The sequence below is a fragment of the Nomascus leucogenys genome, chromosome 13, assembly GCF_006542625.1.
Source record: "Nomascus leucogenys isolate Asia chromosome 13, Asia_NLE_v1, whole genome shotgun sequence".
Lineage (NCBI taxonomy): Eukaryota > Metazoa > Chordata > Mammalia > Primates > Hylobatidae > Nomascus > Nomascus leucogenys.
In genome coordinates, this window is record NC_044393.1 from 19,507,102 (window position 1) to 19,534,631 (window position 27,530).

Consider the following 27,530-nt stretch of genomic DNA (forward strand, 5'->3'; position numbering starts at 1 on the left):
ATTATTAATCCCCTTCCAGAGAGTTTTATCAATCAGGGAAGATTAACACACCACAGGAGAAGAGATTGAAGTGTGATACCTCGTTGTCCAGACATCATCATTGTTTGCCACATTCCACCTAAACTATTATATATGTAAGTAAATAATGTTTTCATTTTCTTCTGTAAGTGAACTCTCAAATTTGACATGTATTTTGAAAGGAATATTTACATCACTGCTTAAATGGGAAATCAGCATTGCTCGGAAGAAATGAAAAGGTTATTGCTAACACACACCTCAAAACAAAACAATATTTTAAAACTGCAGGCATGGTTGCCTGTTTGAGAGATCTGGAAAATGAAGCCTTTACTCTATTAGAAAGGGAGATAAATATTAGAAAAATGTTAAATACCATACTGGCCTCAAACAACTAGCCTGTTGGTTTGAAATGGGACGTTCTCACTCTGCTGTTTAATATCGCTTAATGTCCTGTTCATGCACCCTTAGAGCCTTTCATTTTTCCCAAATGGGGGGCATCCCACATTTTAGGATACGATTTCCATCGATTCTAGGTTAATTTGGACTCATTCTTTAGTTCGCAGATTAAAAAATAAATCCTTCAGAGAGGCCTTCCAAGACTACTGCCCAACTAAATTACTTTCCCCTTCCAATAGTAGGCACTAAATACACCTTTATTGAAAGCCTATTCCCCCATACTACTTCATCGTATTCATTACATTGGGGCATGGTGCATTTATGTTGTCAGATCTCCTATTAACTAGAGAATAAATTCTGAGCGTAGATACTGTGCCTCTCTGTACACTTCTGTAACCTCCAGATCTTCGCACAATGAATACAAATGATGTAAGGAATGACACCTTTACAGTTCCTGCAACCCCAGGATGGTTTAGCCCCGTCTTCCCCCTCAGCCAATGACAGGCGCCCCCTCGGCCGCTCCGGTCGCGGACGGTGGGCGGGGCCACGCCGTGACGCATCCGTGCGTCTGTGGAAGGCTGCGTTTCCGGCCTGAGAAACCGTCGTGTTTCTGGGGAGACGCCTCAGCTGGTAGTTACCACCGCGTTAGAAAGCAGCCTCAGGACCGGCCACCTCCATCACTGGCGTCACCATGGGGGCTGTGCTGGGTGTCTTCTCCCTCGCCAGCTGGGTGAGTTCGGGGTCGCGAGTCCTCGCCGGACCTGCGGTTTGGGGGGAAAGGCCTCAAGCCCAGACCTGCGCGGGCCGTGGCTCCAGAGGTCTTCGGGATGTCAGGAGGCCCTGGGTTACACAGGGTCTCCGGGGCCCCAGACGCAAATCCGCGATACCCTCAGGTCCAGGTTAGGCGGCTCGCTCTCCGGTTTCCTCGGGGAACGGAGGAGGCTAGGCCGCCATTGTTTACAATTCGGATGGCTCCGCCCTGCGAGGCTTCCTGACTGTAGGTTCCTCTGGAGCTGGAGAGGGACCAAGGAATCAGAGCGCCCAGCGCGAGGGCTCCGGTTCCTCCCGAAGCACCTCTTAAGGTGCCATCATTTAGTTCTAGGTGGCTGAAGTAATATTTTTATTCCCTAGCACGGGATTTGCCAAAACTACAGAGTATGTGGCAAAGCTGGGATTTTAGCGGAGGCTTGTCTGCAGTTCAGGTGCAAGGGAAAGAAGGCCTTGTGGATTGTTATTCAAAATTGGAAACCAGGGCTTGAATATTTTGGGACTGCTATAAGTCATTTATCCGAGGATAATCACCCCAGCATTCCTCTCTTCGAGAACGGTTGTGACAGTGAAGTGAAGGTTTAATCACCTTGTAAACTGTAAACATTTTAAAGAGAAAATTATAGGGCTAATAAAAGAATAAGCTGAGTTCCCTCATTTACCCACTTCAGAGGAGCGTGATTCCTTGACTCCTCATTCTCCAGCTGATGTAATTGACCAAGTGTGTAGAAAAAGCACACTCAGTTTCTCTTGCTGTACTTACAACACACTTTTGACACCAGATGTGTGATGTGTGGGGATTTTCCCCCAAGCCTCAGGCAAACAATCAGCTCTGCAGGGGATGCCAGCTTGGTGCCCTACAAGTCAATTCCAAAGCTCTACTTGGAGATAGTATCAAATCACACAAGTGGAGGGCTCAGTCTCACAAGACTGTGCCTACTTTGTGTGCCAATGGCATGCCTCAGGTTGTTTTACCTGTGCTTCTGACCGGCCACCCATAAATCAGTTCCCATGACCCTCCTTGGCTTTGATTAATTTGGTCACAAAACTCAAGGAAACATGTTTACTGGTTTATTATAAAAGTATTTTATTGTGTGTATTTATATTTTTTTAATTTTAGATTCAGAGGGTACATATGCAGTTTTGTTACATGGGTATATTGCCTTATCATGAGGTTTGGGCTTCTAATGATTCCGTTGCCCAAGCAGTGAACATAGTATCCAATAGGTAGTTTTTCAACCCCTGCCCCTCCCCCTCCTTTCCCACTCTTGGACTCTCCAGTGTTTATTGTTGCCATCTTTGTGTCTGTGTTCCCAGTGTTTAGCTCCCACTTGTAAGCGAGAATATGCTGTATTTGGTTTGCTGTTTCTGTATTAATTCACTTGGGGTAGTGGCCTCCAGCTGCATCTTTGTTGCTGCAAAGGACATGATTTTCTTCTTTTTTATGGCTACTATTAATGTATTTTTAAAGATACGGATGAAGTGATATGTAAGACAAGGTATAGGGGAAGGGGTCTGGAGCTTCCATGCTCTGTCTGGGGCAGGGGCGCCATCTCGGCTCTCTTCAGCCTCCTCCTCCTGGGTTCAAACGATTCTCATGTCTCAGCTTCCCGGAGTAGCTGGGATTATAGGTGTATGCCACCATGCCCAGCTCATTTTTGTATTTTCAGTACAGACGGGATTTCGCCATGTTGGCCAGGCTGGTCTTGAACCCCTGGGGTGTGAGCCACCATGCCCAGCCAAAAGTTCTTCTGAACTTTGTCCTTTTGGGCTTTTATTTTATGCAGGCTTCATTATGTAGTCAGCATTCATTAAATCATTGGCTTTTGGTGACTGGCCTAACCTTCAGCCCCTCCTTGGAGGTTCAGGGGTGAGACTGAAAAGTCCCAACCTCCTCCTGTGACTCTCCCACATCATGAAGCTACCTAGGGGCTGCCAGTCACCTGTCATCTCATTAGCATACAAAAAGACACTGGTTATTCCAAGGACTTTAGAAATTGTGTGCCAGGAAATGGGAACCAAACATACATATATTTGACAGTATTACACCAAGGATTCTGTTTCAGCTCTTTCTACTATTTTTCTTTTTTTTTTTTTTTTTTGGAGGGGGACAGAGTTTTGCTCTGTCACCCAGGCTGGAGTGCAGTGGCTCAGTCATAGCTCACTGCAGCCTTGAACTCCTGGATTCAAGTGATCCTCCCACCTCAGCCTCCCCAGTAGCTGGGACTACAGGTGTGTGACACCATGCCTAGCTTCATTCCACTATTTCTTAGGAACAGAATGTATTTTAAGGTTGCTGGTCCTAAATCAAAAGAGTGTTCCGTTTTTAAGGGCTTTCTTGAGAGCAGTGGTTTTCTAATTATTCTGACCTTGACCTAAAGAAAGATTGTACGTAGTTGACCTGATGCACCCATATAGAGACAAAGTTTTATGAAATAATCGTTTACTGTACAATTTTTCTTTTATCTTCTATCATGCTAGAAAATCCTGGTGAGTTGAAGGCCGGGCATGGTGGCTCACGCCAGGATGGTCTCAATCTCCTGACCTCATGATCTGCCCGCCTCGACCTCCCAAAGTGCTTGGATTACAGGCGTGAGCCACCGAGCCCGGCCCGGCTTTTACTCTTAAATTATATGGAAATCTATTACAGAGTTTGGAAAAACGAGTGATGTGATCTGGGCCTGTGTTTGAACAAGGTGGATTCTGGTTGCTGTGTGGAGAATAGACGGTAGAAAAGTAAAGGTAAAGCAGTGTAGGCTGGGAAAAATCTTCCTCCAGCCTTTTGGGTTCTGTTTCCGGGGGCTAGTGAATTAAACTGACCAAACAGATTATTTAGAGGAACAAGAGTTTATGCATGCAAGACATGTACACACAGGAGTGCTCAGTAACAGTAACTCAAAGGGGGCGATTAGAACTTGAGGCTTTTTTTTTTTCCTTTTTGAGACCAAGTTTCATTCTTGTTGCCCAGGCTGGAGTGCAATGGCGGGATCTGGGCTCACTGCAATCTCCACCTCCCAGGTTCAAGCGATTCTCCTGCCTCAGCCTCCCAAGTAGCTGGGATTACAGGCATGTGCCACCACGCCCGGCTGATTTTGTATTTTTAGTAGAGATGGGGTTTCTCCAGGTTGATCAGGCTGGTCTCGAACTCCCGACTTCAGGTGATCTGCCCACCTTAGCTTCCCAAAGTGCTGAGATTACAAGTGTGAGCCACTGCACCCAGCCAAGGCTTTCTAATTTAGTAGGAAAAAGGAAGCTGGGAAAAAGGCTTCTATGAGAAGAACAAATAGGTTTCTTTAGGAAGACAAGTTTGTTTTTAGGAGAATAAATAGGAAATAAGTTTGTGGTAGTATTTGTTTATGCAGGTATGGCAGGTCTTTCCAGCTTCTTCATGATCTGAAAACTTCCCTGGAGAGGGACTTTATGGCAGCCTCATTTCCCAGAAGTTGCTGCTTTTAGTCAGATAAGAGAAGCTCCCAGAAGGCTTTTTTTTTTTTTTTTTTTCTCTGCATCTGTTGAAGCTCAGATGCCTTCAGCTTAAAATAATCTTTATAACAATTCAGGGCCTCTCTCTCTTGTTTTTTTTTTTTTTTTTTTTTTTTTTTTTAGGCTAATTTTGCATGTTTAGTAGAGACAGGATTTCACTGTGTTGGCCTGGCAGGTGTTAAACTCTTGACCTCAGGTGATCTGCCTGCCTTGGCTTCCCAAAGTGCTGGGATTACAAGCGTGAGCCACTGTGCTGGCCAACTCAGAGCTTCTGAATGGGTCACTACAGCTGTGAGATGGGAACTTTTGCGCTTAATCCAGATGAGAGTTGATAGTTGTGGCTTGGACAAAGGTGATAGCTAAGGATACTGTGAAAATGGTCAGATTCTGGATATATTTTAAGGGTAGAGCTGATGTACTGACAGATTGGATGAGGATTTTGGGAAAAGGGAAGGCATTCAGGATGACTCCAGGTTTTGGGCCCAAGCAACAGGAAGAATAGAGTTGTCATTTACTGAAATAGGAAAATGACATAACATATAGTAGGACAGATTTGTCGCACAGATATTTACTGAGTACCTGCTCTGTAAAGATACAAAAGATATAACATTGTAAAGATAGTCTCCCCTTCGAGATATTCTTAAGACAACTATAGGTAAGTAAGTTTATTAGTTTGCCAGGGCTTCATAACAAAGTACCACAGACCGAGTGGCTTAAACCAGTGATTTCTTATCTCTGAATTCTAGAGGCTGGAAGTCTGGGATGAAGGTGTCAGCAGGGTTGGTTCCTTCTAAGGGTGGTGAGAGAGAATCTGTATCATGCCTCTCCCCTGGCTTTTTTTTTTTTTTTTTTTTTTGGTTTGCTGGCAGTCTTTGATGTTCCTTGGCTTGTAGATCTCTGCCTTCACATGGCATGTGGAATTCCTCCTGTGTTGTAAGCTTTTGTCCAAGTTTCCCCATTGTATAAGGACACTGTTATATTGGATTAGCTGCTCACTCTACTCCATATAACCTCATCTTAACTTACTACATCTGCAGTGACAAAGTAAGGATACATTCTGAGGTATTGGGCATTAGGACTTCAAGATAAGAATTTGTGGAGGACATGCCTCTGCAGTGTTTGGCTTATACTGTATAGTTAAGAATTGGAGACTGAGACTGGCTGGTCAATTTCCCATTGCTATTGCAATTACAAATAATAATGGCTACCACGATATATTGAGCTGATATATATGTCAGGGATTATACTAGGTTCTTTATATTCCTGACATCATCTCATTCTTTGCTCAATAACCCTGTTTGAGTAGGTGGTATTATGCTCATTTTTACAGATGAGAAAACTGAACTTTTTTAGAATGTTAGCACCTTGCTGCAAACCACACAAAATTATCATAAAGTGCACACAAGATACCATCTATAAAAAAATGAAGATATTCCTGGGACCGTATTTTAAGACCAGAGTTATCCATTGTTTACATCTGCTAATTCTGAATTAGCCTGTCCTTGTAATATGACTTGATAATGTCACCCCTCAGAGCAATTTCAATCAGTTTCCTAATCAAGCATAATGACTCAAATTATATCCTCTCTTAGCTGGGCATGGTGGTGCTTGCTTGTACTCAGGAGGCTGAGGCCAGAGGATCGCTTGAGCCCAGGAGTTCGATGCTGCAGTGAGCTGTGATCACACAACTGTACTCCAGCTTGGGCAACAGAGTGACACCTTGTCTCTTTAAAACAAAACAAAGGCTGGGCATGGTGGCTCACGCCTGTAATCCCAGCACTTTGGGAGGCCGAGACGGGCGGATCACGAGGTCAGGAGATCGAGACCATCCTGGCTAACACAGTGAAACCCCGTCTCTACTAAAAATACAAAAAATTAGCCAGGCCGGGTGGCGGGCGCCTGTAGTCCCAGCTACTCGGGAGGCTGAGGCAGGAGAATGGCGTGAACCCTGGGGGGCGGAGCCTGCAGTGAGCCAAGATCGCGCCATTGCACTCCAGCCTGGGCGACAGCGAGACTCTGTCTCAAAAAAAAAAAAAAAAAAAAAAAAGAACAAAGGCCGGGTACATTGGCTCACACCTGTAATCCCAGCACTTTGGGAGGCCGAGGCGGGTGGATCACTTGAGGTCAGGAGTTCGAGACCAGCCTGGCCAACATGGTGAAACCCCGTCTCTACACAAAAATTAGCTGGGCATGGTGGCATGTGTCTGTAATCCCTGTAATCCCAGCTACTTGGGAGGCTGAGGTAGGAGAATTGCTTGATCCCAGGAGGGTGAGGTTGCAGTGAGCCGAGATGGTGTTACTGCACTCCAGCCTGGGCGACAGAGTGAGACCCTGTCTCAAAAAAAAAAAAAAAAGAAATAAAGAAATAAAATTATATCTTCTTTCATGTAGTGTGGTCATTAACAGATTTTAGCAGACTAAAGATCTAGGTTACTCTTTTTTTTGAGATGGAGTCTCAGTCTGTCACCCAGGCTGGAGTGTAGTGGCACAATCTTGGCTCACTGCAACCTTGGCCACCCGGGTTCAAGCAGTTCTCCTGCCTCAGCCTCCCAAGTAGCTGGGATTACAGGTGCCTGCCACTGCACCCGGCTAATTTTTGTATTTTTAGTAGAGACGGGGTTTCACCATGTTGGCCAGGCTGGTCTTGAACTCCTGACCTCGTGGTCCACCTGCCTCGGCCTCCCAAAGTGCTGGGATTACAAGCGTGAGCCACCGTGCCCGGCCCTAGGTTACTCTTTAAAAAAAAGGAGGTAAAGTTGATCTAACATGAAGTTAACCATTTGAAAATGTTTAGTGGGCCGGGTGCAGTATCTCACGCCTGTAATCTGGCACTTTGGGAGGCCAATGTGGGTGGATTGCCTGAGCTCAGGAATTCAAGACCAGCCTGGGCAACATGACAAAACCCTGTCTCTACTAAAAAATACAAAAAAAAATCAGCTGGGGGTGGTAGTGCACACCTGTAGTCCCAGCTACTTGGAAGGCTAAAGCACAAGAATTGCTTGAACGCCGTGAGCCGAGATTGTGCCACTGCCTTCCAGCCTGGGCAACAGAGTGAGACCGTCTCAAAAAAAATAAAATAAAAAGCATATAGTGGCATTTAGTACATTCACAATGTTTTGCTGCCATCACATCTGTCTAGTTCATCACCCTAAAGGGAAACCCCCTTACCCATTAAACCATCACTTCCATTTCCCTTTCCCTCAACCCCTAATCTTCTGTTCTAGATTCACTTATTCTGGATATTTTATTATATAAATGCACTAATACAGTATGTGACCTTTCATGTCTGGCTTTTTAAATAACTTAGCATGATGTTTTCAGGGTTCACCTGTGTTCTATCATGTATCTATCTATTATGTCTGAATAAGCCATTGTGTAGATAGGCCAAGTCTCATTCTGTTGCCCAGGCTGGAGTGCAGTGACATGATTTCAGCTCAATGCAACCTCCACCTCCCGGGTTCAAGCAATTCTCCTGCCTCAGCCTCCTGAGTAGTTGGGGCCACAGGTATGAGCCACCACGCCCAGATAGTTTTTGTATTTTTAGTAGAGATGGGGTTTCATCATGTTGGCCAGGCTGGTCTTGAACTCCTGACCTCAGGTGATCTGCCCGCCTCAGCCTCCCAAAGTGCTGGGATTACAGGTGTGAGCTGCCGCACCCAGCCAGATATACCATATTTTACTTAGGCCATATTTACTTATCAATTAATGGACAGTGGGTTGTTTCCACATTTTGGTGATTGTAAATGGTGGTGCTGTGTACAAGCTTTTGTTTTAATAGCTGTTTCAAACAAAACAGCTATTGGGGTCGGGTATATACTTTTCTGGGTCATATGGTCATTCTGTGTTTAACTTTCTGAGGAACCTGGTTCCTCTTGAATTGAGCTAAATGGCCCTTGCTGTTATTATTTGTCAGAGGGTTTCCACATAGTGTTGCTTTATTTTTTTATTTTATTTTATTTTATTTTTGAGATGGAGTCTCACTCTGTAGCCCAGGCTGGAGTGCAGTGGCGCAGTCTCGGCTCACTGCAAGCTCCGCCTCCTGGGTTCACGCCATTCCCCTGCCTCAGCCTCCTGAGTAGCTGGGACTACAGGCGCCCGCCACCAGGCCCAGCTAATTTTTTTTTTTTTTTGGAGATGGAGTCTCGCTGCCGCCCAGGCTGGAGTGCAGTGGCGCAATCTCGGCTGGATCTCAGCTCACTGCAGGCTCCGCCCCCCCGGGATTCACGCCATTCTCCTGCCTCAGCCTCCTGAGCAGCTGGGACTACAGGCGCCCGCCACCTCGCCCGGCTAATTTTTTGTATTTTTAGTAGAGACGGGGTTTCACCATTGGGTTAGCCAGGATGGTCTCGATCTCCTGACCTCGTGATCCGCCCGCCTCGGCCTCCCAAAGTGCTGGGATTATAGGCGTGAGCCACCACACCCGGCACGTTGCTTTATGTTGTAATATCAGCTTTGGTAACTTGGATTCGCAGTAAACAGCAAGTGGAGTTAGGTTTATATTTTTCTCATATTTTAAAACAAATGATGCTCTCAGAATATAATTAACATTTATTGAACTATTAATGCATTTTAGGTAGTGTTGAGTGCTCATTTAATACAGCAAAATCTGAGGGAGGAAAATTCTATTATTGAGCTCATTTTACAAATGGTCAAATGGGGATAGAGTACGTAACTTGCTGGGGTAAAAAGTGGCAGAAATAATATTTATTCCAGAGCCCATACTTTTATCCACTTCCTCCCAGCCATGATTCTCTCAGTTAAAACTATAAAGCCTGATTTGCCTCGCTTTCTTTTCTGTGACATCTGTGTCATAAAGGAGTCTACTGAAGGTGTTCTTAGGTGACCATGGTGTGCTCATTCCAGGTTCCATGCCTCTGCAGCGGTGCCTCATGTTTGCTGTGTAGTTGCTGTCCTAACAGTAAGAACTCCACGGTGACTCGCCTCATTTATGCTTTCATTCTCCTCCTGAGCACTGTCGTATCATATGTCATGCAGAGAAAAGAGATGGAAACTTACCTGAAGAAGGTAAGAAGTAACAATGCCCTTAAGGTATTGGTTATTTTTATTTTTATATTTTGCAAAATTCTAGTTTTATTTCTTCATTGTTAATCAAGTTCATTGTAATTTGGAGATTTTTTACTTACATGGGGGTGTGGTCAAAACACAGAAATATGAGGACATTAGTCCTTTTCCAGAAATACAGAATGAACATCTGGGCTGCAGTCGAACAACTGAGAGAAAACATTAAAAGGGTGGCTCCAGAACATTTTCTTTCCTTATGTGTTAAAGGTCGAAGCATCTAAACTGGACTAGTTCTTCACCTTTGGAAGGACTCAGTCGTAGCTGGAAAATCTCATGGGAAAGTGGCAGGCAGCCTCTTCATCCTAAAAGAGCAAAGAAGAGAGAGCATATTTTTTCGAAACGAAGTCTCACTCTGTTGCCCAGGCCGGAGTGCAGTGACATGATCTTGGCTCACTGCAACCTCTGCCTCCCTGGTTCAAGCAATTCTCCTGCCTTAGCCTCCCGAGTAGCTGGGATTATAGGCATGCACCACCATGCCCGGGTAATTTTTTTGTGTTTTTAGTAGAGACAGGGTTTCACCATGCTGGCCAGGATGGTCTCGAACTCCTGACCTCGTGATCCACCCACCTCGGCCCTCCAAAATACTGGGATTACAAATGTGAGCCACTGTGCCTAGCCGAGAGAGCATTTTTATTTTTAAAATGCAAGTTATTTATACTGTTTGGTAACAAGATTGTAAATGAATCGGAAGACAAAGAGAAAAATTTCATAGTCAGTCTTGCAGTTGTTGAAGTAGTTAATTTTCTAAATCCAGTCTTTCCTGCGATGGGGTAGAGTCTCTGTCTAAATGTAGATATTCTTGTAACATTGAAATTGCTTTTTTCCAGATTCCTGGATTTTGTGAAGGGGGATTTAAAATCCATGAGGCTGATATAAATGCAGATAAAGATTGTGATGTGCTGGTTGGTTATAAAGCTGTGTATCGGATCAGCTTTGCCATGGCCATCTTTTTCTTTGTCTTTTCTCTGCTCATGTTCAAAGTAAAAACAAGTAAAGATCCCCGTGCAGCAGTACACAATGGGTATGTTAGATTTATGATTAACTGGTTACATTATGGTGTGGCTCTTCCTTCCCTTCAGCAGTTAATATTGCCATTCTGATGGAATCAATGGAATATGTAAATGAGTGGCTCAGATGCATTTCTGGTCTATTATGCATGTGAAATTGTTTTAATGTCATTTTCAATTAGATTGCTGTAACATGGAGGGGATAGGGAGTCTTGTCTTTTTATTTTCTTCTATTAAATTCCTTTGCTTCATGTTCTTAGATTTTTATTGAACACCTGTTAAATAGTTGAAGCACTATGCTAGATACTACATACACACACACTTTTTTCTTTCTGTTGTTTAAAGATAAACGTACCTGATAAATTTAAACAGTGTACAAAAAGTCAGTGAATATATATGTGCTACTGATTTACATATTCTATTGCTTCTGACTCCTGACCACCTTTTACCTATGTTTCTAATTCTCTCCCTTTTTTTTTTTTTTTTTTTTTGTTTTCGGAGATGGAGTTTCACTCTTGTCACCCAGGCTGGAGTGTAATGGCGCGATCTCGGCTCACTGCAACCTCCCCCTCCCGGGTTCAAGTGATTCTCCTCCCTCAGCCTCCCTAGTAGCTGGGATTATAGGCACCTGCCACCATGCTTGGCTAATTTTTGTATTTTTAGTAGAGATGGGGTTTCACCGTGTTGGCCAGGCTGGTCTAGAACTCCTGACCTCAGGTGATCCGCCTGCCTTTGCCTCCTGAAGTGCTGGGCTTACAGGCGTGAGCCACTGCGCCCAGCCCTATTTCTAATTCTCAAAGACTGAATGGTGTTTTACAAACTTGATGTGTATTATAATCTCCTTTTTACAGATGCAGTAACTGCATTGCAGACAGGTTAATAAATTGCCTGAGACCTGTTAACCAGTTGGAGGTTGGAGCTAAGATTGAAACTTAGATCTGTCCAGCTCCAAAGCCTAGTTCTTTCCACTCTGCCATACAAGGCAGTCATTAAAGAGCATGAACTGAAAATCAGGTGCCAGTGATGAGCTGTGTCATTGTGGGCAAGGTTTCTGTGCCCTGTGTTGTAAATAGAGGATTTGTGATTACTTTTCATCCAGACCTTACAGTTTGGCTCTGCGTGTACCTAACAGTGTTATTTTAGAACTCCCAGAATGCTAGAAAAATGCCTACCTTTAAGTGCTAAAAGTAGGGAGACTCTAAATTTTCAGTTTTCTCTGGTAATAAATGTGAGTGATTTATCCTCTAGGCTAATGTTGTCCTTTAATTGTGTGAAATATTAAATGAATTAGCCTATTAAATGAATAGTCAAATGAAGAAAATAGTCCAGACAATCATGTTGGGAAGAAAGCTATTAGGCTATTATTTTTGCATTTCAGAAATGAATTTTTCTAAGTATAAGGGTGAAACAGCATTTCATAAATGCATTTTTATATTTTAATAGGTTTTGGTTCTTCAAAATTGCTGCCCTTATTGGAATCATGGTTGGATCTTTCTACATCCCTGGGGGCTATTTCAGCTCAGGTAGGGTTCACCATTAAGGGGGTTAATTTTAAACTATATAAACTCTATAGATGATTGAGTTAAAGCTACATTTTAGGCCAGGCGCAGTGGCTTACACCTGTAAGCTCAGCACTTGGGGAGGCCAAGATGGGCGGATCACCTGAGGTCAGGAGTTTGAGACCAACCTGGCCAATATGGTGAAGCCCTGTCTCTACTAAAAATACAAAAATTAGCCAGGCGTGGTGGTGCACACTTGTAATTCCAGGTACTCAGGAGGCTGAGGCAGCAAAATTGCTTGAACCTGGGAGGCAGAGGTTGCAGTGTGCCAAGATCGTGCCACTGCACTCCAGCCTGGGCGACAGATCAAGACTCTGTCTTAAAAAAAAAAAAAAAAAAAACTACATTTTAATTACTGTTTTTGCAGAACTGACAAGTAAATGAGATGGTATCCAATTAATATGACTTAGTACCTGCAACTCAATAGATATATATATTTTTTAGACAGAGTCTCACTCTGTCTCCCAGGCTGGAGTGCCGTGGCACGATCTCAGCTCACTGCAACCTCCACCTCCCGGGTTCAAGCAGTTCTCTGCCTCAGTCTCCCGAGTAGCTGGGATTACAGACGCCCACCACCACGCCCAGCTACTTTTTGTATTTTAGGTAGAGACGCGGTTTCACCATCTTGGCCAGGCTGGTCTTGAACTCCTGACCTCATGATCCACCTGCCTCAGCCTCCGGAAGTGCTGGGATTACAGGTGTGAGCCACCACGCCCGGCCGCAACTCATTATTAATATGTGGATTTAAGTCAGGAGGCATTCACCGCACCTCTCGGATTTTCTGGAGCCATATGTTAATCTTTGGCAATATCTTAATAGTTTGTGTTCTCACTTGATGGAATACAAAGCTAATCAGAGAGCCTGTCAAAATAAGGACTTACAACTCCTGTGCTCCCCTATCTGTCTTAACCTACTTCCTAAGCATGGCATCAGGTGATATCTTTAGATTTCTACTGTAATTTTCCTGCCTCTAAAAGAAAAGACTTACAGTATCATTTGGAACTCAGGTCCCAGGCTCCCCTTGGCACAAGCTAAAACATATTTTAAAAGGTCTGAAACCCAGTAGAAAGCTTTTAAGAATGCCTTTGAGTTTGGAATCTTGCTGTACTGCTGGAGACAGAATGTCTTTACCACCTCTGTCTTGTTTTAATTGAAATCCATTCAGAATGTTGGATCTTCTGAAATGTTACTCTATGGTAGAGAATAACTTTGCTCTCTTGGTTCTTGTAGTCTGGTTTGTTGTTGGCATGATAGGGGCCGCCCTCTTCATCCTCATTCAGCTGGTGCTGCTGGTAGACTTTGCTCATTCTTGGAATGAATCATGGGTAAATCGAATGGAAGAAGGAAACCCAAGGTTGTGGTATGCTGGTAGGTATCTCTACTCACCTATGTTAGCCATACTGCTACATTAAGCGGGGTGTACAATAAAAATCATCATTATAGTCCTAGCAGCTATGGTCCCCAGGGACAGAAGTCCAAGGTGGGAGAATGGCTTGAATCCAGGAGTTCAAGACCAGTCTAGGCAGCATATTGAGACTCCATCTTTACATTAGAAAAAAAAAATTTGCCAGGCATGTTGGCATATACCTATAGTCCTAGCTACTCAGCAGGCTAAGGCAGGAGAATCTGTGGAACCCAGGAGTTCAAAGCTGCAGTAAGCTATCATCATGCCGCTGTACTGCAGCCTGGGTGACAGAGCAAGACCCGATCTCTAAAAATAATAATAACATTAAATAAAAGGAAAAAAATCTATAATTTCCTGAATTTGGCTCTGAATTATATGCATCACTGGAAGAAAGTAGCACAGATAATATAAATCGTTGGATTTTCCCAGTTTATTTATTTCGAGAGTCATAATGTAATTACATGTGTTTAGATAAGGAAAAACAGTTATATTTAGTGGCTTAGTTCTGGTTTTGATAACCTTGTTTGCATGGAGAGGAAACTCAGATGGGTTCAACATATGGGACAGCTGCCCACCTACTTTAGGCAGATAGGAGTGAGTAGTCCTTATGGCCTTATTCAGAAAGGGACCCCACACCTGCTATGAAAAACTTTCTGGTGGGAAAGGGGCACTTATAATTTCTAGAGTGATAATAGGATTTAACAGTAGCTTGCGAATATATTTTGGCTGTGTTAGAGCCTTACTACCTCATAATATACATTTGCACACATTTCTGATTATTTCCTTAGGACAAATTCCCAGAAACAGAAGAGTCAAAGTGTATGAATATTTTAAAATGCTTTTAGTACACACTATCGAATTGCCCAGTTTTATTTTCATTTGATTTAGTTTTTAAAAATATTTACATATATTTTAAAAAATACTATGTTTACCATAAAGACAAATGATAGAACTTTTAACTTTATGAAGAGTAAAACATGCAAATCTCCACCTATCTGCAACCCATTTTCCTTTCCAGATGTAGCCACTCTTGTGGACCTTTATGTATTTATGCATTCACCTTGCTTTTGTATTTAAATGTAAACAGGATTGTACTGTATATTGTTCCATGACTTGCTCTTTTCACTTCCTACATGATGAATATTCTTCCTTACCAGTGAGTGTAGGTATGTCTTACTCATTTAACTGCATTCAAGCTCCTGGCATGGAGTTTACTGTAAGCCGCATGTTATTCCATTCCATACAATTCCATGGCATTCCATAGCAGAGTATACTGTAATTCATTTAACCTTTACCCTGGTGTTGGTCATTTAAATTGTTTGTAATGACAATTTTATCTTTATCTATTTTTTTCTTTTTTTTTTTTTTTTTTTTTGAGATTAGGTCTCACTCTCTCACCCAGGCTGGAGTACAGTGGCACAATCATGGCTCACTGCAACCTCTGCCTTCCTGGCTCAAGCTGTCCACCTCAGCCTCCCAAGTAGCTGGGACTACAGATACACACCACCACACCCACACTACCACGCCCACACCACAATGACCGGCTAATTTTTGTGTTTTTTGTAGAGACAAGGTTTCGCCATGTTGCCGGAGCTCCTGGGCTCAATCGATCCACCTGCCTTGCCCTCCCAAAGTGTTAGGATTGCAGGCGTGAGCCACCACACCTGGCTGTTATTTTCTTTAATTCATTTTGGATCATACAACTCTAGAAGAATTTATTGAGTTGCAAATTGGTCATACTTTATAGTAACTAAGTGTAGAAAAATCTTGTATATTCAGATGCGAAAACATTAAGAAGTGTGCTAGTAACTTAATATACATCATTTAATTTTAGACATGCAAAATTCATTGAGATAAGTAGAAACTAGTTTTCTTTCATCTGGGCTTTGACTTGAATACAAGTTAACTGAGCTTATCATTCTTGCAGTTGGTCTAAGTGTACTGTATGTGCTGTTTCATGTTTTCTAATTTTCAGAGCTACACAGCTAATTGTTTTGTTTGTTGTTTGAGATGGGGTTTTGTTCTGTTGTCCAGGCTGGAGTGCAGTGGCACCATCTCGGCTCACTGCAACTTCTATGTCCTGGGCTCAGGCAATCCCCCCTGCCTCAGCTTCCCAAGTAGCTGGGGCTACAGCCTCATGCCACCATGCCTGGCTGATTTTTGTATTTTTTGTAGAGACAGGGTTTTGCCATGTTGCCTGGGCTGGTCTGGAGCTCAGGCTCAAGCAATCCACCCACCTTAGCCTCCCAAAGTGCTGGGATTACAGGCATGAGCCACCATACTCAGCCAACACAGCTAATTGTTGATTTTCAGTGTGAATGGAAAGGACCATTACTTTAGATATTAAAAAATAGCAAATGAGCCACTTTTCCAGTTCAGGGATGTAGTCTTACTGTTTGTGATGGGAAATGGGTTTAGATAGCCAATGGCTGCAGAGGAAAAAACTGTCATAAAAAGATATCAGTGTGTCTATTCTGTTTTCCTCTAACACCATCTTGGCATGGAGCTTGCTGTGAACTGGGTCATTTTGAGGGTATAGGAATCATTTAGGTTCCTAAGAAAAGCTCACAATATACGTTGATTAACATATAGGTAGCAGTTAACTCTAGCTGGAATGATCAAATGTCTGGTAATCAACCCATGAAATCAAATTAGGTAATTCAGGAAGTGAATTCAGTTGCTTGGTGGATTTTGGAATTTAACATCAAGCCAATTGAATACAATCTTGATACTTTAACCTTGAGGCCTCTGTAATTTTACTGTAAATTACCCTAGAAAAGTGAAATAATGTCTCATCATTTTTATATGGAGTGGAAGAAAATTGGCCTTCATTATTAGTTTATTATAGTTGTGGTCATTCATATTGGTTTCCCTTTCTGCAGCTTTACTGTCTTTCACAAGCGCCTTTTATATCCTGTCAATCATCTGTGTTGGGCTGCTCTATACATACTACACCAAACCAGATGGCTGCACAGAAAACAAGTTCTTCATCAGTATTAACCTGATCCTTTGCGTTGTGGCTTCTATTATATCGATCCACCCAAAAATTCAGGTATGATTGTTTACTACTTCTTTCTCCTGTGAAAGGTTTTTAATTCTAAGCTTAAAATCTAGGTACCCTTTCTTATGAATTTATGTCTAAGTTTATCTACTTGAACACTTTTCCATATTATAAAATCTTCATAATTCTATTTCATGCCTATATCATAATTAAATGAATTTCACTATCATTAAAAAAAAAAAAAACCCAGGTAACTTGAAAATTTATAGTGCTTTTTTTTTTTTTTTTTTTGAGATGGAGTCTCGCTCTGTCGACCAGGCTGGAGTGCAGTGGCACGATCTCGACTCACTGCAACCTCTTCCTCCTGGGTTCAAGCAGTTCTCTGCCTCAGCCTCCTGAGTAGCTGGGATCACAAGCATCCACCACCAGTCCTGGCCAATTTTTGTATTTTTAGTAGAGATAGGGTTTCACCATCTTGGCCAGGCTGAACTCTTGACCTCGTAATCCACCCGCCTCGGCCTCCCAAGGTGCTGGGATTACAGGCGTGAGCCACCACGCCTGGCCGGGAATTAGTCTTTTTTTTTTTCTTTTTTTGAGACAAAGTCTCACTCTTGTCCCCTAGGCTGGAGTGCGATGGTACAATCTCAGTTCACTACAACCTCCACTTCCCAGGTTCAAGTAATTCTCCTGCCTTGGCCAGGCGCCTGCCACCATGCCTGGCTAATTTTTGTATTTTTAGTTGAGACAGGGTTTCACCAGGTTGGCAAGGCTGGTCTCATACTCCTGACCTCAGGTGATCCACCCATCTCAGCTTCCCAAAGTGCTAGTTTTACAGGTGTAAGCCACCGCACACGGCTGGGAATGATTCTTATGAGTCATTAGCCAAGATATTTTAGGGGAATTAAACTGTGAAAAATAATTGATTTTAATATTTCAAAACAAAACTCATGCTCTTGAGTTCTAAATACCATAGTTTAGGCTGGGTGTGGTGGCCTAACGCCTGTAATCCCAGCACTTTGGGAGGCCAAGGCGGGTGGATCACTAGAGGTCAGGAGTTCAAGACCAGCCTGACTAACATGGTGAAATGTCGTCTCTACTAAAAATACAAAATTAGCTAGGTGTAGGGGCACACACCTGTGATCCCAGCTACTTGGCAGGCTGAGGGGAAGGAGAATAGCCTGAACCCTGGAGGTGGAGGTTGCAGTGAGCTGAGATTGCGCCATTGCACTCCAGCCTGGGCAATAAGAGCGAAACTCCAGCTGGGTGCAATGGCTCATGCCTGTAATCCCAGCACTTTGGGAGGCCGAGGCGGGCTGATCACCTGAGGTCAGGAGTTTGAGACCAGCCTGGCCAACATGACGAAACCCCATCTCTACTAAAAGTACAAAAATTAGCCAGGTGTGGTGGCGGGCACCTGTAATTCCAGCTACTCAGGAGGCTGAAGCAAGGAGAAACTTGAACCCAGGAGGAGGTTACAGTGAGCTGAGATCGCACCACTGCACTCCAGCCTGGGTGACAAGAGCGAGACTCCGTCTCAAAAACAGAACAAACAAACAAAAAAAAAACAGTTTAAAAAAATTCATGGAGTTATAGATATGAAATATGAAAATTCTATCTAGACCTCACCTTTCCTTTTAAAAGTGAGAAAACAGAAGTCTCAAAGAAGTGATAGGTCTCACCCAGCTACTAATTAGTTGCAAAGCTGATCTTAGATCTTTTCACTACACCAAAGGAGTAGAAAATCAAAGGCCTTGTGTGATGCACAGGAATTTCTAGGATCATGAAATGCCTTGAGAACCAGTAGTACTTGCTTCATCTTTCTGGGTTCTTTTGCGAGCTAACTGAACTGAAAGATTACTTGTCACCTTTCAACTCTCAAGAAGAATCTGAAACTTCTCAGTTACTGATAGTTGAATTAATCCCAGAGAAGTGCACTGCATTTTGGAAAGTCAGCCCTTGGCAGTCCCCGTGCCACTGTTTTCCTTTTGATTCCATAGGAACACCAGCCTCGCTCCGGCCTCTTGCAGTCCTCCCTCATCACCCTCTACACTATGTACCTCACCTGGTCAGCCATGTCCAATGAACCTGGTAAGGGAATGTCAATAACACATTCATTTGATAAAAAGAAAGGAAATCAGCCCTTACATAGGTGGTACAAAAACTAGAGCTAGAGCAAATGTGAAACAAGCAAACAAAACTTAAATGTACAGTGTTCACTGTAGGTTTGTAGGTATTTACCTTTCACATTTTAGTCCCCACATCTATTCATAGCTATTTATAACTGACAGTCTAAACGGTCAGAGTCCTTTAGATGGTCTAGGCTTTACCTAACCTAGGCTGAGTCAAACTAGTTGAGAGCCATGGTCAAGGGCTTTGGCCCTTTGTTTTGACTGAATTTTAGTTTGATGTCACAGGCTCTAGAAGAAACAGCTGTAGGAAATCTCCTTTTGTAGTTATTATGGGATTGTTTCTCAGTAGGATATTCTATGGGCTTCTTTTAAAGGAAAACAATTAATGCAGACCCCCTCCATGATAACTTATATTTTGTTCTTAAGTAACTATGTGAAAACCAAAATAGAGATAAACTTCTGTGCTTAAAACCTTGGCACTAAAGAATTAAAAAGATTTGTCAGTCAAACTACAAAACCAATAAAATCAATAATGATGTTTATGAAATTTGACAGATTCTGTTGTTCTTTTCTTTTTTTCCTAATTCTAAGTCATTGATTGTGACCAAATGTGTTACTGACTGCTAAATTTCAGATTTTTTAAGTAAAGCATTCCCATGTTTCACATCATGACTGAATGATATGTAAGGAACTCCTCAAGTCCTTTCTTGGAACAAGATGAGCTATAACCAAGGATAATAAAAATTTTCTCATTTTCAGATCGTTCCTGCAACCCCAACCTGATGAGCTTTATTACACGCATAACTGCACCAACCCTGGCTCCTGGAAATTCAACTGCTGTGGTCCCTACCCCTACTCCACCGTCAAAGAGTGGGTCTTTACTGGATTCAGATAATTTTATTGGACTGTTTGTCTTTGTTCTCTGCCTTTTGTATTCGAGGTAAGTTAAAAGGTACTTAAAACAAGATTTTCATGGAGGTTGATAATAAAGTGAAGAAACTGTTTTGCTTTCAAAAAGCAGCATGAGAAATTAAAAAACTTTGCTCTCTTTAATGAAAAGTTCTTTACTTGCTTCAGTTACAGAGCTGTGTACATATATATTTTTTTGAGACAGCGTCTTGCTCTGTCACCTAGGCTGGAGTGCAGTGGCACGATCTCAGCTCACTGCAATCTCCACCTCCTGGGTTCAAGCAATTCTGCCTCAGGCTCCCAAGTAGCTGGGATTACAGGCACCTGCCACTATGCCTGGCTAATTTTTGTATTTTTAGTAGAGACAGCATTTCACCATGTTGGCTAGGCTGGTCTCGAACTCCTGACCTCAGGTGATCCTCCTGTCTCAGCCTCCCAAAGTGCTGGGATTACAGGTGTGAGCCATCATGCCCAGCCTGTAGTAAGTTTTGAAATTAGGAAGTATGAGTCCTCCAAATTTGTTCTTTTTAAAAATTGTTTTGGCAGTTATGGGTCCTTTGCATTCCCATGTGAATTTCAGGATCAGCTTGTCAATTTCTGCAAAAAAAATATGTAGTTGGGATTTTTGTAGGGATTGAGTTGAATCTGTATAGACCAAATTGGGGAGTATTGTCATCTCAGCAATATTAAGGCTTCCAGTCTGTGACCATGAAGATAGCTTACTGAAGTCTTCTTTACTTAAACCATTTATTTAGGTCTTTAATTTCTTTCAGTGGTTTATAGTTAGTTATTAGTATACAAATCTTAAACTTATTTTGTTTTTAAGCGTTTTATTCTAAATAAAATTCTAAGTGTTTTATTCTTTTCGATGGTATTATAAATGAATATATGTTTTCTTAGCTTAACTTTTGGGTTGTTTATTGCTAGTGTATAGAGATGTGATTGGTGACCAGGCACGGTGGCTCATGCCTGTATTCCCCACACGTTAGGAGGCTGAGGTGGGAGGATCGCTTGTGTGCAGGAGTTTGAGACCAGCCAGAGCAAGATAGTAAGACCCTGTCTCTATAAAAATTAGCCAGGTGTGGTGGTGCAATCTGTAGTCCCAGCTACTTGGGGAGGTGGGAGGACCAATTGAGCCCAGGAGGTCAAGGCTGCAGTGAGCTGTGATTGTACTGCTACAGTCCACCTGGGTGACACAGTGAGCCCTCATCTCAAAAAGAAAGAAATACAATTGATTTTGTGGGTTTTTTTTTTTTTTTTTTTTTAAGAGAAGAAGTCTTGCTCTGTCATCTAGGCTGGAATGCAGTGGTGTGATCATAGTTCACTACAGACTCAAGCTCCTGGTTTCAAGTGATCCTCCCACCTCAGCCTCCTGAGTAGCTGAAACTGCAGGCACACACCATCATGCCCAGCTAATTTTTAATCTTTTTAGGAACAGTCTTGCTATGTTGCACTGGCCAGTCTTGAGCTCCTGTCCTCTAGCGATCCTCCCACCTCAGCCTCTCAAGTAGTTGAGATTACAAGGCGTGAGCCACCACACCCAGTCCTGATTTCTGTATATTGATCTTGTATCCTGCAACTTTGGTGAACTTATTTATTGGTTCTAATAGTTTGCATGTGTATGTATTCCATAGGATTTCCTATAAACAAGATGAAGTCATCTACAGATAGAGATAGTTTTACTTCTTTTCTAATCTGGATACCATTTATCTCCTTTTCTTGCTCTGGCTAGAACTTTACTACATTGTTGGATAGAAGTGGTGAGAGTAGGATCCTTGTCTTGTTCCTGATCTCAGGGGAAAAGTTTTTAGTCTTTCTGTTAAGTATGATGTTAGCTCTGGGTTTTTCATTTGTTCCTTTTATCAGCCTGAGGAAGTTCTACTTTGACTGTTTTTATCATGGAAAGGTATTGGATTTGTGAGATGTTTTGTCTGTGTCTGTTGAAACGAGCATGTAATTTTTGTCCTTTATTTGTATTTACATTTTTATTCAGTCGTTTAACAAACTTTTAGTGAACATCTGTAGTGCTAGAAATACATAGACTAAGGTCATTGTTAAGGCATTCTGTGAATAGCAAGGAAGACAGGAGTGATACGTGCAGTGGCAGAAGGAAGCCTAGGAAGCTGTGGGAAGTCGGAGGAGTGTCTTGTAACCTAGCCAGTGAGGGGTGATGTCAGGGAAAGCCTTCCAGAGGACATGACAGCAAGTCAGAGAAGTGAAGGATGAGTAAGTTAGTTGGAAGGAGGTTAGCGCATGGTATATTCCAATCATAGAAGCGGCACTTGTGAAGTCACGGAAACAGACACTGAGAGCATAGTGTGTTTTATGAAACTCCTAAGCAATTAAACCATCACATCAAGTAGTAACTGATGACAGTGCCATCAGTCTTATGATGATAGGCAGCAGTTCAGAACTTTAAGCAGGATCTTCAGAAAGCTTTCGGTCTCCAGAGTAGGAACAGCTCAGCAGTAAGTGTCTTGTATACAGGCCAGTGGCAGCAGTTCATTGTCATGGCCCCTTTCTGATTTGTCTTCCTTGGGATCACTTTCCAGCATCCGCACTTCCACTAATAGCCAAGTAGACAAGCTGACCCTATCAGGGAGTGACAGCGTCATCCTTGGTGATACAACTACCAATGGTGCCAGTGATGAAGAAGATGGACAGCCTCGGCGGGCTGTGGACAACGAGAAAGAGGGAGTGCAGTATAGCTACTCCTTATTCCATCTCATGCTCTGCTTGGCTTCCTTGTACATCATGATGACCCTGACCAGCTGGTACAGGTAGGAGACACAGACAAAACAGACGGAAGACCATAAAACCCTTGGATGGCCTATAAAATCTCATCCATTGTCCTGACCTCAGAATCCTTGCTCTTACCCATATAGTGAAGTTGGGTTAAATACTCTTGACTTTATCCCCTCTAGCATTTAAAACCCATTGGAATTCTTTGCAGTGCAAATCACTGGGAGTTCTTACAGGGTCGAGTTAATTGAGAGAGAAAATCATGACATAAAGCAATCTGACCCATCTTTGTTCACTAATTTTCTGTGTATAGAGATGGCCATGTCAGAGCATTCTGGTTCACGTAATAATGTACTAAGGAAGGAAAGTTTCAAGGAGGCTATCTCAATCTAGACTTTTGCCAATAACTAGGAACATCTAAAGAACTTTGCCCTGATAGGGTCTTTCATGCTGGCAAGAAGAAAAGTCATTTGAGAGGCAGAGACAATGAGTTCTTTAGTTCTTGGTCATAAGAACTAAAAATAGCAGCTTCCTCTGGTCCCCTGCAACCCTACTGGGGGGTAGTGCCAGCCAAGTTTCACTGGAGAATTTCTTGGCCTTGGCTGGGGGCTGCAGGAGGGTGATAGAAGTCGGGTAGACCGGGCTCTTCTACCTGACTCTCTCTTGTTTTCTTAGCCCTGATGCAAAGTTTCAGAGCATGACCAGCAAGTGGCCAGCTGTGTGGGTCAAGATCAGCTCCAGCTGGGTCTGCCTCCTGCTTTACGTCTGGACCCTTGTGGCTCCACTTGTCCTCACCAGTCGGGACTTCAGCTGAACCCCTGAGTGCGAAGGACAGCACTGAAACTCACAAAGGTCTCCTTCACCAAAAACCCATATACCTTTTAAGTTTGCTTCACCTAGAATATTAAGTGAATGCTTTGCAAGTTTGACTGTATCCAGGTTTATATCAGAAGATGAGATTGAATAATGCTTGATGCAGAATCTAAACTTCTCATTTATCTGTATATTATGTTTACTTCTAAGGATATAGCACAAAGGGAACATTTTTTGTTTAAAGTGAACTACAGCTGTGCTGTGAAGAGAGTTCTTTATAAAGCCTGTAGGTTCTTTTAACTTTGGTTTAAAATGTAAGATAGGAAAATGTTGGATATTTGAGGCCATGCTTAATATATTTATATTGCAGTATCCTTTAAAAGCAAAAAAAAAAAAAAATGCATTTATATTACAGTTTTCCTCTATGAAAGTCCTTACTTATATGATACAAGCACTGTGTTTTGTGCTTAAACTCTTCAGAGGGGTAGCATCAAAGTTCTTGGGGAAGGATTGTATATGTGGGTCCCTTCCCTAGAAGAATGGTTGCTGATATGGCTACTGCTTCTACATCTTGAGTTTTTTAATTTACTTTTTTTACACTGTAGGATTGATACTGCTTGATTCAAGTCTGGTGCTTTGCCAGATGTATTAATTTCCATAAATGCTTTGTGAGTTTGGTTAAAATGAAGATTCACTTGGGAAAACACTGCAGCTTTAGTCTATGTTATTATCTTGTTATGAGAATGTAAAAGTAAAATGCATGTGAATTTATTACATTTGCACTATGAAGGTATTTGTTAAAATAGAAAGACTTTTAAGATTTTAAGGCCCTTTCTTCCAGCAGCTTTTATGAGTTAGCAGCCATTCTTTATTTTCTGGATAGCCAGGTTTTATCAAGCTTCTAGTCAGGATGCTCCTATTCCTTCTAAAAATTACAGTCTGGCTAGTGAGCAAAGTAATTTATTCAAAAGTCCTAAATATCTTCTCTAGGTAAGACACTTGGTAGATGAGAGACAGGGAAGGCATTGTCAAGAAACATTTTCATGAGAGGTGGTGTGCAAAAAGGTAGAATAAAAGAGTTCTTTCAACAAAGATTTACTGTCTGTTCTGTACTAGACCCTGTAGGTTTTGGGGTACAGTGTTTGGACTTTAATAGCTTAGAGAAGAGAGCAAATGAGCTGACAGGTTATAATGTGAATTAGTGCTGTGGTTTAGGAATTGGAGAGAACTCAAAGGAGAGGTATTTGGTGTAATGGTAGGCTTTCTGGAGAAAATGATATTTAAGCCAAGAACTCTTAGAAGTTAGCTAAGAGAGAGATGGGAAAATGAGGTGACATTGCTGGAGTAGATAAAACTGCATGTTAAAGGCAGGAAGATGGGGAAAAAAAAGTTCAGTAAAGCTGGAATGGGGAAATGTAGTCAGGGACTGAATTTTAAAGGGCTTTATCAACCTCAGTAAAAAGTTTGGACCTTATGTTGAGGGCGGCTGAAAACATATTCATAGTGTCATGAACAAATTTTATCTTCAGTCACTTGGGCTGATATATAGAGAATGGATTTAGAGAGATGAGACCAGGAGCAGTCCATATGAGATGTGAAATAGAGAAGTGGAATCTTAGGGATGGGGAGAAATTGACAGGTGAGGGCTACTTAGCAATTAGAATTTTTTTTTTTTAATGTTTAATTTTTTTTTTTTTGAGGCAGAGTCTTGCTCTGTCGCCCAGGCTGGAGTGCAGTAGTGCGATCTCAGCTCACTGCAAGCTCCACCTCCCGGGTTCACGCCATTCTCCCACCTCAGCCTCCTGAGTAGCTGGGACTACAGGCACCCACCACCACACCTGGCCAATTTTTTTTTGTATTTTTAGTAGAGACGGGGTTTCACCATGTTAGCTAGGATGGTCTCGATCTCCTGACCTCGTGATCCACCGCCGCGGCCTCCCAAAGTGCTAGGATTCCTGGCATGAGCCACCGCGCCCGGCCAGCAATTAGAATTTTAACACTGGCAGTTATGAATAATATGAAGGAGAGGTAGATTTCTGAGTGATTCTGGTTTAACCAGCTGGGTGGATAGTGGTTCCATTTATTCAGGTGGCAAACAGGAAGAACGTGTTTGAAGAAGAATGGAGGTAGGTGGTCTCTTAAGAATGGTTAAGAGGCTTGGGAGTCAGACTGCTTGGGTTTGCATCCCAGCTTTGCCATTTTCTGGCTATCAAACTTGTCAGCTAGTATTTGTTGAGTACGTGCTATGATTTATGACCACGGTCAGCTGAGCCTCAGTGTTGGTGCCTAGTATACAAGATTGTTAAAGAATAAAGTTGTTTTGCAAAGTGTAACCCATTTTTAGCACTGACAGTAGCTGCTGATCTCATTATGGGCTAAAATAAGACAATATTCAAAGGTCAGAGATATTTAGCCAGAATCTGATGGAGGCTGGATTTCAGATGTTGTTACAGAATTAGACAGAGGTACACAGAGGGGACAGGCTCAGTTAGGGTAGAGGTGTGGGGTAGGGAAGCAGGACTTGATATAAATTATTGGAATCATTGTCTTTTAAACCAGTGGTTTATGTCAGGGTATAGCGTTTCAAGGGATTTGAGGGACAGATGGGGAAATGTAGCCCCTTATTTTGCCAGTGTGAAGCAGATACCCCGCTTTTCTTTACAGTAGTGGAGTCAGCTTAAGAGCTTTAAAGGTCCTAAACTTCAAAAACATTACAGTGCCCCATCCTCCGCCTTAATGTAATTCAAAATACAAACAATACTAAACTGTAAAATAAATGTAACAAAGTCCAATAAAGTTTTTATTTTTTTCTCATGATGATAACTGATATTAATTTGAAGTAACAAATGCTCTTTAAAAGTCGGGAGGCAGTGTCCCTGCTTTGCTTGGTCCTACCTTAAGAAGTAGTGAAGTCTGCCTTTTAGTAGGAAACCCAGTAGTCTAATCAAGACTCAAGTGAATTATACATGTGAGTGCTGAATTATACATAAGCATAAGACAGCATTCTGAGTAAGGCCAGGATCATCATTTAAAGCAGGGGAGTATTTTGAGTCATCAGATCTCAGGGTGGCGTCTCATTCCAGATGAGTACCTTTGTGTTTCATCACTATGAAAGGGCTTGCCTAGCCTTGGGGAATGTGGGTTGGGGCCCTGGCTTTCAGATCAGGGACATGCTCTAGGAACTCATCAAAGGCAATAGCAGTGGCTGCCACTTTTACCTCGTTAAAGCTGGGAGAAAGCTTCTAGGTCCATGCTGGACTCCTTTACTTTCTAGGTTGGTCTTGTGGGGTATCTGGTTGGGAAGTAAAACTTTCTCTTGATAATCAAAGAGACTGCCTGCCAAAAGTAGCCATGGACCTGGTTCTCAGTATAGAGGTTTTGTTTTTTTTCTTTTTGGCTAGCCAAGTGAGGAATGGAGAAGGAACAAAGAAATCTGTAACTGGTTCTTTTTTCTTTTTTTTAGATAGTTTTGCTCTGTTGCCCAGGCTGGAGTGCAGTGGGGCTATCTTGGCTCACTGCAGCCTCCACCTCCCATGTTCAAGCAATTCTCCTGCCTCAGCCTCCTGAGTAGCTGGGACTACAGGCGCGCACCACCACGCCTGGCTAATTTTTGTGTTTTTAGTAGAGGTGGGATTTCACCATGTTGGCCAGGCTGGTCTCAAACTCCTGGCCTCAGGTGATCCACCTGCCTCAGCCTCCCAAAGTGTTGGGATTACAGGCGTGAGCCACTGCACCTGGCTGTTTTCTTTTTACACATTCAGGCTAAAGCGAGTATTCACATAATGAGTTATGCATTTGATCTGTGCAGACTGGTAACAGATAGTAGGCTTATGCTTATTAATGGAAGCTGCTGTTCATCTCTTTACTCCTGTTGTGTTGGTCTGTCCGCCCTGTTACCTAGGCACCCAACTCAGTGATGTCCTAATTGCTGCTGGATGACTCAAGCCACACCATGCCTATGTTCTCAGGTGAAGAAGAATAATAGAAACCACATAGATGGGTAGGTGTACCAAGCATTAAACAGACAGTATCCACATGCCTATAAGGTGGTGATTATTTCCCTCCCTCCTTCCTTTTACGTATCAGTTTGAGGCTTAAAGAAGTTCATCACTTGCCTATGGTTACTCAGTAAGAGGTGAAACAGAGAAACCCAGGGCTTGGCTTAAGAGTTCTTTTTTCAGTTAGACCCCAGTGTCTCTTGGCCCATAAGAATATAAG

General features: G+C 42.5%; 1 protein-coding gene across 2 annotated transcripts; it reads left to right on the forward strand.

The window, feature by feature from the left end:
• The first annotated feature begins 926 nt into the window (after positions 1–926).
• Positions 927–27,348, forward strand: SERINC3 (serine incorporator 3). Of its 2 annotated transcripts, XM_030826655.1 has the most exons (11): positions 927–1,144; positions 9,529–9,690; positions 10,575–10,768; positions 12,198–12,277; positions 13,544–13,681; positions 16,601–16,770; positions 18,717–18,807; positions 19,608–19,788; positions 22,310–22,537; positions 23,175–23,351; positions 27,214–27,348. In XM_030826655.1, exons 1-10 carry the CDS (start codon positions 1,106–1,108, stop codon positions 23,311–23,313), a joined length of 1,422 nt encoding a protein of 473 aa, XP_030682515.1. In that variant the 5' UTR covers positions 927–1,105; the 3' UTR covers positions 23,314–23,351; positions 27,214–27,348. The 2 variants fall into 2 exon arrangements, with proteins under 2 accessions (XP_030682515.1, XP_030682512.1); XM_030826652.1 differs by lacking the exon at positions 27,214–27,348 and having other exon boundaries at positions 23,175–26,104.
• Positions 27,349–27,530: the final 182 nt, after the last annotated feature.